Source organism: Lineus longissimus, chromosome 6 (genome assembly GCF_910592395.1).
Source record: "Lineus longissimus chromosome 6, tnLinLong1.2, whole genome shotgun sequence".
Lineage (NCBI taxonomy): Eukaryota > Metazoa > Nemertea > Pilidiophora > Heteronemertea > Lineidae > Lineus > Lineus longissimus.
In genome coordinates this window covers 14118764-14132822 of record NC_088313.1, presented here as the reverse complement: position 1 = coordinate 14132822, position 14059 = coordinate 14118764, and the positions used below count along the sequence as shown (strand labels likewise).

The window sequence follows — 14059 nt, the reverse complement described above, 5'->3', positions numbered from 1 at the left end:
ACAGAGAATATACATATCGTGTTTTTTTACATTATATGAACGATAAATAGCATATTTTACTATATTATTGCTTATTTGTATTTCTCAACACAATTTAGTTTAGAATTTCACCGCTAGGAACACTGAACAACATGGCGGTCGCAGATCTCAATTTGATTTTTTCCGACGATAAATCTGAACTTTTTGACAGAGTCAAGGCATCAATCAAATGTAATTATTCACTAAAATAAAGATCAAAACAGCGAGAGTTGTTGTGCAAACTTTCATTCTTATGAGTCATATAATAAGCTAGTTGCATCGGTGTGAAGCATGAAAAGAAAGGGTCAATGTTATTCGACCTCGTCACCAGTTCAACCTGTAACCGGTATTGTGACAGGTGCCCGCTGTGTAAATGGACTGAAATCAACCTCGTTGCCGTTATGCCCCCTAACGAAACACAGGCCAGTGTCTGTGCGTAGATGTACCAATGAATGATAGCTCGGCATCAAGGCAGGGCACCAACAAAGACAACAAAGAACTAAACTACAGGCTATCCGATGATGAGTACGTTGTCCTAATTCAACAGTCTGCCAGTTGCCAGTTGGTAGATTCCACATTTTAGCATTCTCCCATTCTCTAAAGCGTACTGTCGCCACTTCCAGGCCAACTCTGTAAGCATCGTATGACAATGCAGCAGAATGATCTTTTTTGAATGATATGAACTGAAAAAAGTATTGCCCCCTACTAATATATAATACCTCCAGCTCCCAAGCCCATGGCCATGTACAAACACCAAGAACTTAGAAGAGAATCGAGAGGAGACCGATTTACAACTGTCCTCGCATGTCCTGGATACTTAATAAAAACTGGAGCTAAGCAGGCTGTCTACAGTTGTTAAGTTTAAAGTTGTTGATTTTACTTCCAGTGCCAGTGGATGTCGGAAAGATACATAGTCGCCACACACTTGAACTCCTTGCAACCATGCTTTTTAGCTCAGGACAAACTCCTTCAAATCAAACACCTTAGGTGCTGGAATTTAAAAAGAATCTTGCCACCTAATTTGTTTCTGTTTTACTTTCAGTTGGCTATGAATGCATTGCCATCAGCACAACCATAGATCTCATTACACCGTCCAGAAAGAAACAGGATGAGAAGAAAAATGGTCAAATGCATTTAGTGCCCGAGGTATGACATGTGTCTTTATGCAAATGCATCAATTTCATGCATCTTAAAGGGGGACTATAGGCAGGAGCAGAGGGGCTAATTTGGCCATCTTCAGGTGACTAACAAAGTAAATTTGTTTTTCAATGTGCCAGCACCTAGGTGCCGCCAATATATATGTTACCACACTCAACATCAGAATGAGGACTCACCCACTGGTATGATATACATAACTATTCATTCTTTTGAATTTTCAGGCTTCACTGTTGAGAATACCAGCTGAAGTTTTGGGGGTGAGATATTTTTTTTCATTTAACTCTTTACATACGCTAGCCGCCGCTGGTCGGCACAAAGAACTTACGCTGTTCTCCCAGGAGCCGCCATTACTCGGCTCCATTCAAACAGTGCGAAACTCCGGCAAGCCGACTACAAGCTACTCCAACTTTAATGTATCGTAATTTCTTATTGGCTGGCTCCATGGTGACCCTATTTGAATGGCCAATAAGAGATAAGCTTCTATTTTCTATTCAGGTCACTCCGTTCTAATTTAGTATTCATGAGGCATGAATAATAACGATGTATTGGCGGGATTCCCCAGGAAGTTGACCTCGTCGGCCATTTTTAAACGTTTCTTTAATCTTTTTTTTGATTGACGTGCCGCATTGTTCGGGACCAGCTGGGTTTATTTATGATAGATTTATTTGATTCGAGCTCCGGATCAGAATTTGAAGGTTTTGCAGATTCAGATATCAATGTTTCGGTAGGAAGTGATGATAGTGACTGGGACTTAGATTTTTATTATAAACATTTTGTGTTTACAACAATTTGTAGAAATTTTTTTCTCTCCAAGTTTGCAGGTCTTGTTCTCGGTTACTTTTCGTTAGAATTCAAAATAAATTACATGAGTTTATGCGGAATTTAATTCTTAGTTACTCCCCAAAATTTTAGTCCTGTACTATGAACAGCAACGGAGATAATATCACTTATGTAAACACTACCTGAAATACGGCCGCCTCAGTGACGTGCTCCCGGGAAACTATATCAGAATAATGACGCTGTGTATTCAGGACTTTGACGCTATGACGCACGCGGGTCTAGCGTATGTAAAGAGTTAAAATACAGTGTTGAATCTACTTCTGCGGTTACCAACTGTAAGTGTTAGCAGGACAAACACTCTATTCAAAAGGACATTGCTTTGGTCCATAATTGGCTATTTCTCTTTCATTTGACCTCTGTAATAAGAGCATCCCTCTATAAAGGACAGCATTTCTCAGTCCAGAGATCTGCTCTGTCAGAAGTATGCACTTGTCAGTCACACACATGTATATGGAGAACAGGGGGAAAATAAAGAAATTTGTCTTTTGAGATGGTAGGTTCTTAGGGGGCCCGTCATAACCCAAAGTTTTACCAACTCTCTTTTTTCCAGAGTGAAAAAGGACCAGTGAAGCAGTATTCGCGAATAACAGCACGACTTGCAGAACCAGGAGGCCTAGTGAAGTTGGGGACAGGAGAATTCCAGAATTATGATATTATAGCGGTGGAGCCCACCAATGAAAAAATGTTCATGGTAGGTCAGATTCAATTTTTGAGCCTTTTGCTAGGCAGGGGGAATTAAAAATTACTTTTTTCCCTGTGTTTTGTTGACTCTAAAAAATATTGCTGGGGAATGATTGAATAACAAATTATTTTCGGAGGTGACCAAAATCTTATGTCAGGCCAGCGCACTCAAGAACATAAGCAATCTGCAGCATTTTATCATGCTTTATGACATATACTCTAGGTTCTAACTTCTAACGTCCAGCCAGATCTTTACATAGTGGACATTTCTAGGCCTGTAATGAGAGAAATGTTAGGCCTTCTATTCAAGCCGCTATTGCCATTGACACAGCTGGTTAATCAAGAAAGAAACTTACTCCCGTCGTGGGCCTACCAAAATGTACACATACACTGGTTACTGCAGTGGACGTTAGGCCTGTGAAACTCGAGTATATGATACATATGTATACGTATTTGTCCTTTCTTTTCAGCGAGCCTGTAATGTTTTAGATGTCGACATCATCACTTTCAATCTTGCTGAACACCAGCCATTCTGGCTGAAAAGGGCCCAGATGAGTGCAGTAAGTATAATAACATTTTGGCCGTTTTCCCTTGACACATTCAGTGCCATCTGGCGTCACTTTTCCAGCCAAAAATACCTTCCTTCCAGGTGCTTATTATTTTGATCTCTATTAAAAGGCTTCAACGATGATTTCCTTAAATCAATAAATCAATCAATCAATAAGTTAATTTGTTTTGCGCCTGAATTATAAGAATTAATCTAGGACTCTGTGGGGGGAATTCCCCTGGAAATAGTGATGGAAAGTTGAAATAAATCAGTGTGTGACACCCCAAATAAAAATTGATGTGGACATTTGCTCTGAGAGTCCCAGGATTTTCCTGTTATTTTCAGGCCATAAAGAGAGGTGTCTTCTTCGAGATATGCTACTCGCACTCAATTTCAGACTACGCTGAGAAACGTCAGCGGTTCATATCCAATGCCATAGAACTGGTTGACCTGTGCAAGGGAAAGGTAATACAGTAGAACCTCTCTATTAAGGACACACTTTGGGACTGACAAGTGCTGTCCTTGATAGAGAGGTGTCCTGATTAGAGAGGTCAAATTGAATGGAAGCAAACCGCTTTGGGACCAAAACTAGTGTCCTTAATAGAGAGGTTCTCCTTATTAGAGAGGTGTCTGCTTTTAAGGAGGTTCCACTCTACTGCATGCTCACTGTGGCAAGCTTACAGTGTTAGACAGGATGAATAGGTGCTACTTCACTGAGAAGGGTGCTTTAATTCGCGTGGAAGGCACCATGCGTTGTTGGCCGCAGTCCTTCGCAGTCAGTAGAAGACAGAGGCACTTTCTTCTAAGGAAATGACTTAATTTGTCATGAAATTTTCCAATAAAAATGTTTTGAACTGTTTCGTGAAAAGATAAACTGTTATTTTCTAATTCTTTATTTTTCGGAAGAATTGTCAATTAAGGAATCATCGAATAATAGCCTATTTCCTCTCTTCAGAATATAATTCTATCCAGTGGATGCAAAAAGGTAGGTGCTAAGTACCTTATCGTGTGGCTGTTTTGATTTAGTTGCCACTCAGCTTACAAATAAATCCACAGTGAAATGGTTAAGTTGCACACAGGTACAAAAGTGGGTTTTTTTCCACAGAACAAAATCTTTCCATTTAACAATTTGAAGTAGACACCATTAAGTTAATTTTATTTTCTTGCAGCTCGGATAAATAGAAATAAACATAGCCACAGTTATCATGCATACAAATTCACTAAAACTTGGTATTGACAGTATTTGTATATCGGTCCCCATTTACACAGTAGAATTCTTAAAATTGAAACTCATATTCAGCACAAATTTACAAAATGGAAATTTTTTTATTTCAAGCTCAATTTTCATAATATTTGAAGATTGCGGTGTGGTCCCTTCAGCTATTTTTAGTGAGTATGAGTTTGATTGACTTAAAGGACCCATTGTTCTTTTATTTCAGGCGATGAATCTACGCTCACCTGATGATGTCCTAGCTATGTATCCTTTTCGAAAGCAAAATGCTTTTGCAGGGTTCCCAAAGAATAAATCAGTCATAAAGTTAAAAAAATTAGACCTAAAAAAAGGGTCAGAAATATTTTAAAGTTATATAATTTTATTTTGTCACTGTTTTAAATGATTCCGATAGGTCTCAAATTCTTAATTTGTTCCTTGAAGTGAAAATCACTGCGGGACCTTACCCATTTCCTGAAGAAAGTGATAAAATTCAGCTGGTTTTGGCTTTCAAAATACTAATAGAGTCATAAAAAAGATGGTTGAGGTGATTTTGAGTGGAGCCCTATAGCTGTTGTAAGGATCAATGGCAACTTCTCTTGTGAAGAGACAGACACGAAAATTGTCTAACAAAATTAGGGTGCAAAATTATCTGCCATCAGACAGTGGAAATAGATTGAATTTGATCCAGTATCAGTACAGGCTCTTCCTTGGGTTGGTGTCAGTGGAACTAGATTTCAGAATTCATAAAAATGTGACGCTGCCTACATGTAGTTATAGCTCTATGCTCTTAAACTTGGGCATCATCTATTTTTGGCACAGCATTGCTGCGTTAAAAATTGATGTAAAATATACAGTCCTTTGTTCGTTTTCACTGCCTTAACCCATCTTCAGGAAACATCTTCTCAACATGACGGAAAAACAAGCGTGCGCCACATTGACGACCAACTGCCGGTCCGTGATCTTACGTGGGCGTAAGTATATTTTGTAATAGTATGCTTTCGCTGTCGCATTCTTTGAACTGATCTGACGAGAATGACGCTCTTATACGTATGATGTCATCAGTAATTGGACACGTGATCTTGAAATTGGATTCCTTTAAACAGACCTCTGTTAAAAACTGCACCAAGTAGACTCTTATACGCTATCAACTAGCTGGATGCCAAGTTGATCGTCAGGCTGAAAGGATCGACTAAATGACCGAGCCAAAAGCAGATTTCAAAACATAAAATCCAGGTCCGATATTTGTCACAAATGAAAAAACCTTTGATTACAGTTTTACTGCTATCATATACAGTGGAACCCCGGTCGGCGACCACCTCAGTAACGCGACCACCCCGCGAACACGACCAAAATTCTCCGGTCCCGAATGGTTTTCTCTCTAATTCTCATTAACTGGCCCTCGCTAACACGACCACCCCGGTACCCAGACCGCGACCACCAGCTTGGTCGGTCCCAAACTGCAAATTAACCCCGCTAACGCGACCATGAGGCCTAATTGCCGTAATCAACCATGACCGCATCGTATCAATTGGCACCTTCTCGCAAATCCGTGTTGATAGTTAGCACCTCGAACACAATGACCATGGGAATCCATATGAAAATAAATGATGTGTAAGTGAGTTTGATCAAATGTAAGCGCAAATAAAATGAAGGATAAACTTTCTTTTCGACTCACGGTTTGTTTTTCATCATTTAGTATTAAATGATGTCAAGAGGCATGCACACGTAGTTTTTAGGACAAATAAATTATGTTGATTAGTAAGAGTACCGATACTCAAAGTAAAGAATGCTTACTACGTCGTAATATTGATAAAATACATTTTTTTAAAAAGATGATTTAATCAGTACCAGTTCAAATTGGCTGAAGTTAAAGCAGGAAGACATCAGGAATAATTCTCAACATCTTCTCACATCACCTCTCTCAATGTTAGCGGGAATATTAGCTTGACATCAAGAAGGGCAGCTGCCGATGGTGTGAATGACATGCTTGCTCTAATTAGCATGCTCAAGTTTTAATGTAATGTTTGGTCTAATTAGCTCTCGTCAGTTTATTTACTCATTTACATAAGTTGTAAATTAAACGCAAAACACTCAAGAAAATGATTTTTTATTCGTGATATACACACAAATTATCGAATCACCCGGTGGCGTAGTCATTAATGCATGTCAATGTACACACAGCATATCTGCTAGGACGATGTTTTGGCGGGAAAACCTACTTATGATTCTTAAATTCACTAACGCGACCACCCCGGTAACACGACCACTTCGGCTTAGTCCCTTGGGAGGTCGTGTTACCGGGGTTCCACTGTAGTTTACTTATCACTTGTTCATCTCTTGGAATAACTTGCATTACTATGACTCCTAAAGAAAGGGTTTAAATCCGTCGAAGAAAAAAAGTATGTTAATGAACAGAGGAATTTAGCGATCGAAATGGTGTCTGGTAACTAGACATAACCAACAGTCACCACATAGTTCTCGATAATTCTAAATCTACATGTATTACTTCACTCTAAACTTTCAGAGTCGAGACAGTTTGCCAAGTCGACCATATCCATGATCCCTCTGAAGGACCTCAGTGAAAAGGACCAATGGATGGTGGCCGCCTGTAAGAATTACCGGAGCAAAAAGAAACGGAAAACACAAGAGAGTGACGCGTCATTATCGAAAGTGAAAAAACAAAAGATCACATGATTCATACTATCGTATCAATTGCCCAGATTTGGGTGTCCAAATTTTATGTGTACGACTCAGTTGAGAATTGTTTCAATAAATTTATTGTTTGTTAAAACTATCTTTGCTTATAATTTTGTCTCTAATCACCCCAGGGAATGGAAATTATGAGGTTCGCAGTCCTTTCGTATTTCTGATTATCCAGTCTCTTGATCTTGAACAGGAAAACAGCCCTCCCTTCCTTGTATCGAAGGCTCGAAAAAGTTGTTATTCAACGAGTGCATTTGAATCTAGGGGGTCTTTGGCAACACACTGGTTGAAGTTTCAACTTTCGGATTACATCCAATAGGCTGCAATGAGTGAAATGCTTTTGTTGTTTGTGCAAGTTAAGAATCATTTGCTTCATTTTGCCTGCTTAGCAGAGGTGTGGTGTTTGAAAGCGGCCCATAGCTGCCCCAGTATCTCGATCTGAATATACGCATCGGCCTGATACGAACCATAATGGGTATGCCAGGAGAGCATTGTTTTTGTAAGGAAACTAGCGAGAGACTCCCACTCGGAAATACGAGCTGGCTCGAAAACTCGTGATACCCAGAGTTACGGATTTTGATTCTCGAGGATTTTGGGTTCGGTACATCATTTTGGAGGGGAGGGGGGAGTGCAAACGCAAGTACATTTTGCGCATATCCATACCGATGGATGACATCTCGTCGCAACTCGTGGCTCTAGGGATTCCTTGCTAGCTGGCCCGGTCTTGTGCACCCCATCTCAACTTGTGCCACATCCTGTTCAGTGCCTGCCTTTCTAGGTCAAAAGTCATTTCCCAGGTTTACTTTGGTACGCCTAGGTTCCTTTTTTCCTGGTGGGCACTGTTTAGGATGACCCCTTTAATGCAGGTAGGAGCAAATTCATTAATCTACTAAAGAGTTCATAGATATATCGTTAGCCTCATAGCATAATTGCCCAAGTCATATTTTGGCCAAAATGTGAAAATTTTATGTCTATGTCATTTTTCTGTGTTATTCAAGCATTGTTTACTTATTTAATGGTTTTAAAAATGTTGAGACATCTGTTATAAGTTTTTGTTAAAGTTCGAATAAAAATTTCCTAAGCGTTGTCTAAAAAAATGGTTCTTTAATTTTTCTCAAAACCTTCAAAATTGATATGAGTTAGGCAATTATGCTATGAGGCTAACGATATTTTTTGCATGATGGGATGGCACTGAGAAGGCTTCAAGTATGTAATCACAAAAATCAAATAAAAGAAAATCTTTTAAATGATGAAAATACTAGTTTATTGATAAAATACAAAATTGTACAGTCGTCACACTAATATGGGTAGTCAGTTGCATTCGGGGCATATGGAGTTATCCACATGGAGCTTAAGTTATCAATGACATTTCATTACCACGCCTTCTTTCTAAGAAATTAGAGTGATATGTTGGCGTTGATTTTAGGTAACCCAAATTTATTTAATCCGTATTCGTAGCTGCGTTTCATTGATGATGTCAGAGTACATGTATTTTGTGTTAAAATGTCAATATCTTATTCATTTGCACGTCCTCCCACCAAAAATCCCCATCACGCCAATATGATCAGAAGCAACAGATTTCCTGAAATAGAAATTAAAATCTTTCATGCTCATAGACAAAGAACATTACATGTATATCACATTGAACAAGCACAACAGTGATGACATGGGCCATAATTCGACACTGAATTAGCTAGTAGTGACCCCAGGGCTAACCAGGGGGGTACAAGGTTTACATTGACCGCTGCATTACTCACTTCCTGACTCCGTCATCCACCAGTACAACATCGTGGACTTCCAGCGCCCCCTCTCTTGCATAGATGAAATCAATCTGCAATAAAAGCACATGGAAAAGTAAAATAATACACAGACAGAAAATCGGAACTGAAACCAAGCCTGAATCCTTATTCTAAAACACCTTAGTTACAATTATACACTGTGCCTCGTTTTGGTGTCAGCTGTTATGGTTAGGCAATAATAACCGTATTGGTTGGTGTAAGAAAATGACAAAATTAGTTAAAAAAAATACTTACCCTTTTAGATAACTGGTCATCTAAGGTATTGAAAGTGCATCCTTTATTAGCCTTCCCTTTTTTCTCCAACCAGATGTCTTTCAGCCCTTTAGTTTTTAACCCCTGAAGTTCTGTTTCTCCCCGCAGGAAACTGCAATGGAAAAAAAAAATGAAATAATGTTGTTGCTAACAAGGTCGAGGTACTTGCAACAGTTGCTGGGAGAAAGTTGCGAAAACTGAGGGTCCCGGGAAACTGAGATGGGGGTCGAAATCTCCAATGACTGCATTTCATGATGTCATCAGTTCTCAAACAATGACGTCTGAAGAATCAAGACATTGTGGAGTTTTGTCACTAATAAAAGTTGTTTGTACATGTACAGTTTAAAAGATGATTTCACGGTATGCAAGCTTACCTACACTCCCTACTGTGGGGTTCAGCATTAAGATCCCCAAGAAGGATAACAGGGCCGGAAAATCTTTTCATGTATTTCCATATCTCAACCACGGCTGCCTCCCGGCCACGATGACTCAACGATAAATGTGTCACAAACACATTCACCTGAAAAAAAGATTACCGGGGATCAATTTTGAAGGGACTCCATAGAGGCAGCACCTGGGTAGGCAAAATAAAGTTGAACCAAGTGGCCAATAGGGGTCTTTTGTGTGCCATTCTAAGGTGCCCCGCTGAAATTGCTGTGACCTGCGATATAAATCACATGCGATAATAATCGTTCATTTGTGGTGGTCATCGGCGTTAGCTGCGATAAGAATCAGCGATCACAGCAACCTCCAATTGATATCGAACCCGTCAATTACCGGTTTTACTCACAGACAAAAATTTTTTTTTCACACCACACAGCGATTATAATTGCAGGTCACAGTGATTTAAATTGCTTGTCTGCGTGATTTTACTTACTAGTCCAATCCCAGGCACAGCAACCTCAGCTCGGAGACATATTCTTTGGTGACCTTCACTAGGGTCCTTTATGTTCCTAAAAGAGAGACAGTGTACAGTCAATTTCAGCCAAAAAATGTCACATATACATGTATGGATGGAAGCCTCCAGAATTCTACTCTGGATGGAACTGTGGCATAAGTTGTCACCTCGAAGTATGAAGTTTAAGCCCTCTTCTTTCTGATTATGTGTAAGAAGTCATAAACGGTGTGTATTTAGTGTAATCAACAGGCCTAGATTCAGCCGATATGACGACTTCACACAAAGTTGGTGTAGCCTATTACAAAGATAGATGTAAACAGTTATTGAAACGGTTGAATTGCTAGAAAACTGATTTCATACAATTTAATGGAGGGGGGGAACTCTTTTACTCACCTTGGAAGGAGTAAGTAGTCATGACTTCGAATAGGATGCTTTGAGAGAATTGCTAGGCCTTCCTCAACCCATAACCCTGTCACACTCGATGGAAACAGCTGGGCGGGTTGGTAGACATATTGGAATCCTGGCAACCTCGACGCAAACGACGATATTTGATCAGGTGAGTATTTCGACGTTGTCCAAGTGCTGTCCTTCTCTTCAAAGCGGACTTCTTGGAGGCCGATGATGTCTGCATTGCTCGTGCGTATCAACTGAATAGATAAGAGAGATTAAAGTGAGAGCAGAGACATTGAAAAACTAAGCTGTAGCCCGGCAAGTTAAAGTTGGCTATTGAAAAAGCTAGATGGCACCACTTGCAGTGAAGCTAATCTCGGCAAACCCTACTTAGGACCTGTTACGAAACCACTACGTGCTCATGTACAGTGCTAAGCCTGATGAATGAGCGAGATTGATGATTGCCAATTTAACCTCCCTGCTCCTTCCTATAGTCTTCCTAAGTTAACAACAACATTAGGGATAAAATATGTTTTGAACAATTAGGCACTGGATCCCACATCATCTGATGTTACCAACATAAAACAGCAGACATAGATACTCACTTTTGCAGCTAGATCCAGCCTGTTCCTGTACCCCTGAATGTTACCACGGGTATTATTTGTATTCCAAAGATTGTACGTCAGGATCTTAACAGCAGAGGTTGGAGAATATCGTATTTTAGCCGAAGTCGCAGTATCATCTGCAAGAGAACATATATTTGAAAGGGAGAGCATTTGCTATGACAAAACACGGCAAGGGCCGGCGAGATATTTAAGTTTTTGAAAACGCCAGTTGTCACCACTTACAGCCAACCTGATTCACACCTTGGGAAATTTTGAGTAGTCTTGACCGCCCTAATTTGGGTGTGCCAACGTATGCCAACCCCCCAGATATTTCATATTTGTAACTGAATTTGAAAATTTCCGATTGCTGCTGTAACCTGCGTCGGTCAATAGCACAAGGGGAGGGGCAACTCACCTTTAAGATGTTGTCGGCACGTCTCATCCAACGGCTCCTCTTCATCCGCTGTATCACTCAGATTATAAAACGTATGCTGCTGGAGAAAAAGCCGCCCAGGGGTAAACGTTTCTAATACAGCAACGCTGTGGACAAAATCAAAGTCTTTCCAGCCAAACTTGATAAAGTGTAGATCGCCTCTGAATCGAACAGTATCTCCTTCTTTGGCATTCTCGTAGACGAACTGGGCAGGTAGCGGATGGATGTCATCTGACGTGTATGTTAAGCTCTGAAAACGATTACAGTGGAACATCCTTAAATCAGACACCTTTGTAAGGAGGACACACTCTCTATAAGGGACACCGATTTTGGAGCCAAGAGGGTCATTCCTTAACTATTTGATCTCTGTAATCAGGATAATCCCTGTAAAACTACATGTACTTCACTAAGGAAGGGTGCATGATGCAATGCATGACATTAATACTGTTGATGTAATGAAAAGGCCAGGGGTCATTGTGCTCACCATAGAGGTGTTTGGAGGTTAAGAATTCACACTGGAGAAACATGCTATAGTATATAAGCCAAATGGAAATTTTATGCCATTTAACCTAGTCTGTGACCTCCCATACGACCGTTGTGGAACGTCCCATCATGAAGCAGTTTACAATGATATTAACAGTGAGGTTTTATGCAGTGCTTTCACTATACTATCTATATTGTCTCAAAGAGCTTTTAAATCGCACACATCACCGAGCAGCCTATCCAGAAACATTTCTGAAGAACTAAGGGCAGGCACAATCTCGTGCACTCGAAGGACATTTCAGACCGGTTGAGAGTTACAAAGAGGCACCGGCCGGGTTTTGCACCCATACAAGGCCCTCATTCCCGATCACAAGGCTGATGTTGTTTACAGCAGCTGAATGAACTTACAGCTACTTTATAGGAATGTACTTGTAGTGAGTGCACAGGCCATCCAGCATCCTCAACACTTTCTGCATCACGAGTATCGTTTCTTTTCTTGATTAGAATAGTATGTGGGAACCTTTTCAACACCAATGAGATGGCTTTCTGAAACATACAAAGAACATATTTTCAAGATATAAAGTTATATCATGTTAATTTGAGTTGGCTGAAACTTGTTTACCAATATTCTCATTTTGACAAAAAGACAAGATGAAGACAGACATGACAGGTTATTTTTTTGTTTAGCATCACAACAGCAAGGACTTTATAAAGTCAACCTTCGACAATTTAGTGCCACAAGAACATTTGTTGTCACAACTGCAGGCAATAAGCTGCATTCAATAAGCTGCCAAACACTGCTGTCATATCTACTGCAGGCAATTAAAAGATGACATCTGTGGACTCACCTGGACAATCTCGACCTTTGATGTTCTTGGACGGACTGTCTTCATGTGAATCACACCTCCATATGAAATCCTCACCAGACACGTTTTGTCAACAGACTCTGAAAGACACAAACATCAACCAAACTAATGTTATAAGACTTAATAAAGACTACATCAAACATGTAACTTGCATTCCTCCAAATTTGAAAATACTTGGTTGCGTGGCACACCTCACGGTAAACTACAAGTTCAAGAGCTGACCCAATAGGGTTTTGATAAAGGGACACTATAGGCAGCAGCTAGGCAAGCAAGATAAAGTTACACAAAGTCACCAATAGGGATCTCTCACATCTCAGTATATCGAAATGATTGACGCTTGTACGAGGAATATATTTAGTGCTGAATCTGACATGACCCAGGGCCCTTGTACTGTGTATTAGTCACCTGAAGATGGTCAAATTAGCCCCTACCTATAGTCCCCCTTTAACATGCAGATACAAGGTAGCTCTACGAGTGGAAGAGTCATGATTATGATATTGTTCTGTTTGCGACAGGGCCATGGTGATTAAGCAAATTGTGTGGGGCCAGGGGCCTATACAAAAAAAGAACTTCGGTCACGGTCGGATCATGACGATGATGGTTAGGCTACGGTTTAACTGCTAGTGCTACGGTTTATCAGCTAACAAAGCCAGCAAATGATGTTGCACACCTGATGCATGTCCTTTACATCATTTGCTGGCTCTGTTAGCCGATTGGTCAGTTAATCAATGAGTTATGCGCGAGCCGTACCACTATCCCCATATGCATCGATCGTCACGTACGGAGGTAGGTCCCGCTATTTTCATCATCTTTGCATCGTTTTCATCAATAAGTCAATTGAGATCAAAATAATTTCCAAGGCAAGAGGATTTTTGTAATTTTTTATTTCTATATTAATTCTTTTTTATTGATTTTTTAATTTTTGACATTTCTCCTATTTTTTCATTAATTTTTTACTTTATTTCGAAACTGACAACTCTGATTGCAACAGTTGGATTGAGATATGAACAACAAAGATTACGTTTATACCTTCCAGGTAATGATTCACCAAACACATACAACATATTGATGTTATTACATCAAATAGAATTAAAACACAAAATTTCAATTTGACCACGTGCATTTTGTTGTCATACGGGTACTTTGCGAGCCTTTCCATTGCACTTCGGTTGT

General features: G+C 39.9%; 2 protein-coding genes across 3 annotated transcripts; one reads left to right on the top strand and one right to left on the bottom strand.

The window, feature by feature from the left end:
- Nucleotides 1–127: 127 nt before the first annotated feature.
- On the top strand, nt 128–7248 carry LOC135489263 (ribonuclease P protein subunit p30-like). Of its 2 annotated transcripts, none has more exons than XM_064774531.1 (10): nt 128–210; nt 1061–1164; nt 1398–1433; nt 2567–2707; nt 3168–3257; nt 3590–3709; nt 4200–4229; nt 4684–4721; nt 5349–5428; nt 6982–7248. In XM_064774531.1, exons 1-10 carry the CDS (start codon nt 132–134, stop codon nt 7149–7151), a joined length of 888 nt encoding a protein of 295 aa, XP_064630601.1. In that variant the 5' UTR covers nt 128–131; the 3' UTR covers nt 7152–7248. The 2 variants fall into 2 exon arrangements, with proteins under 2 accessions (XP_064630601.1, XP_064630602.1); XM_064774532.1 differs by lacking the exon at nt 128–210 and adding an exon at nt 305–543.
- A 1176-nt stretch (nt 7249–8424) lies between these two features.
- Nucleotides 8425–14008, bottom strand: LOC135489441 (uncharacterized). The gene is made up of 11 exons (XM_064774798.1): nt 13916–14008; nt 12869–12966; nt 12429–12566; nt 11520–11787; nt 11105–11241; nt 10503–10756; nt 10089–10164; nt 9586–9731; nt 9194–9323; nt 8918–8991; nt 8425–8742 (listed from the first exon to the last, which is right to left on the bottom strand). The coding sequence occupies exons 1-11, from the start codon at nt 13941–13943 to the stop codon at nt 8679–8681; spliced, it is 1413 nt and encodes a 470-aa protein (XP_064630868.1). The 5' UTR covers nt 13944–14008; the 3' UTR covers nt 8425–8678.
- Between the last annotated feature and the right edge of the window lie 51 nt (nt 14009–14059).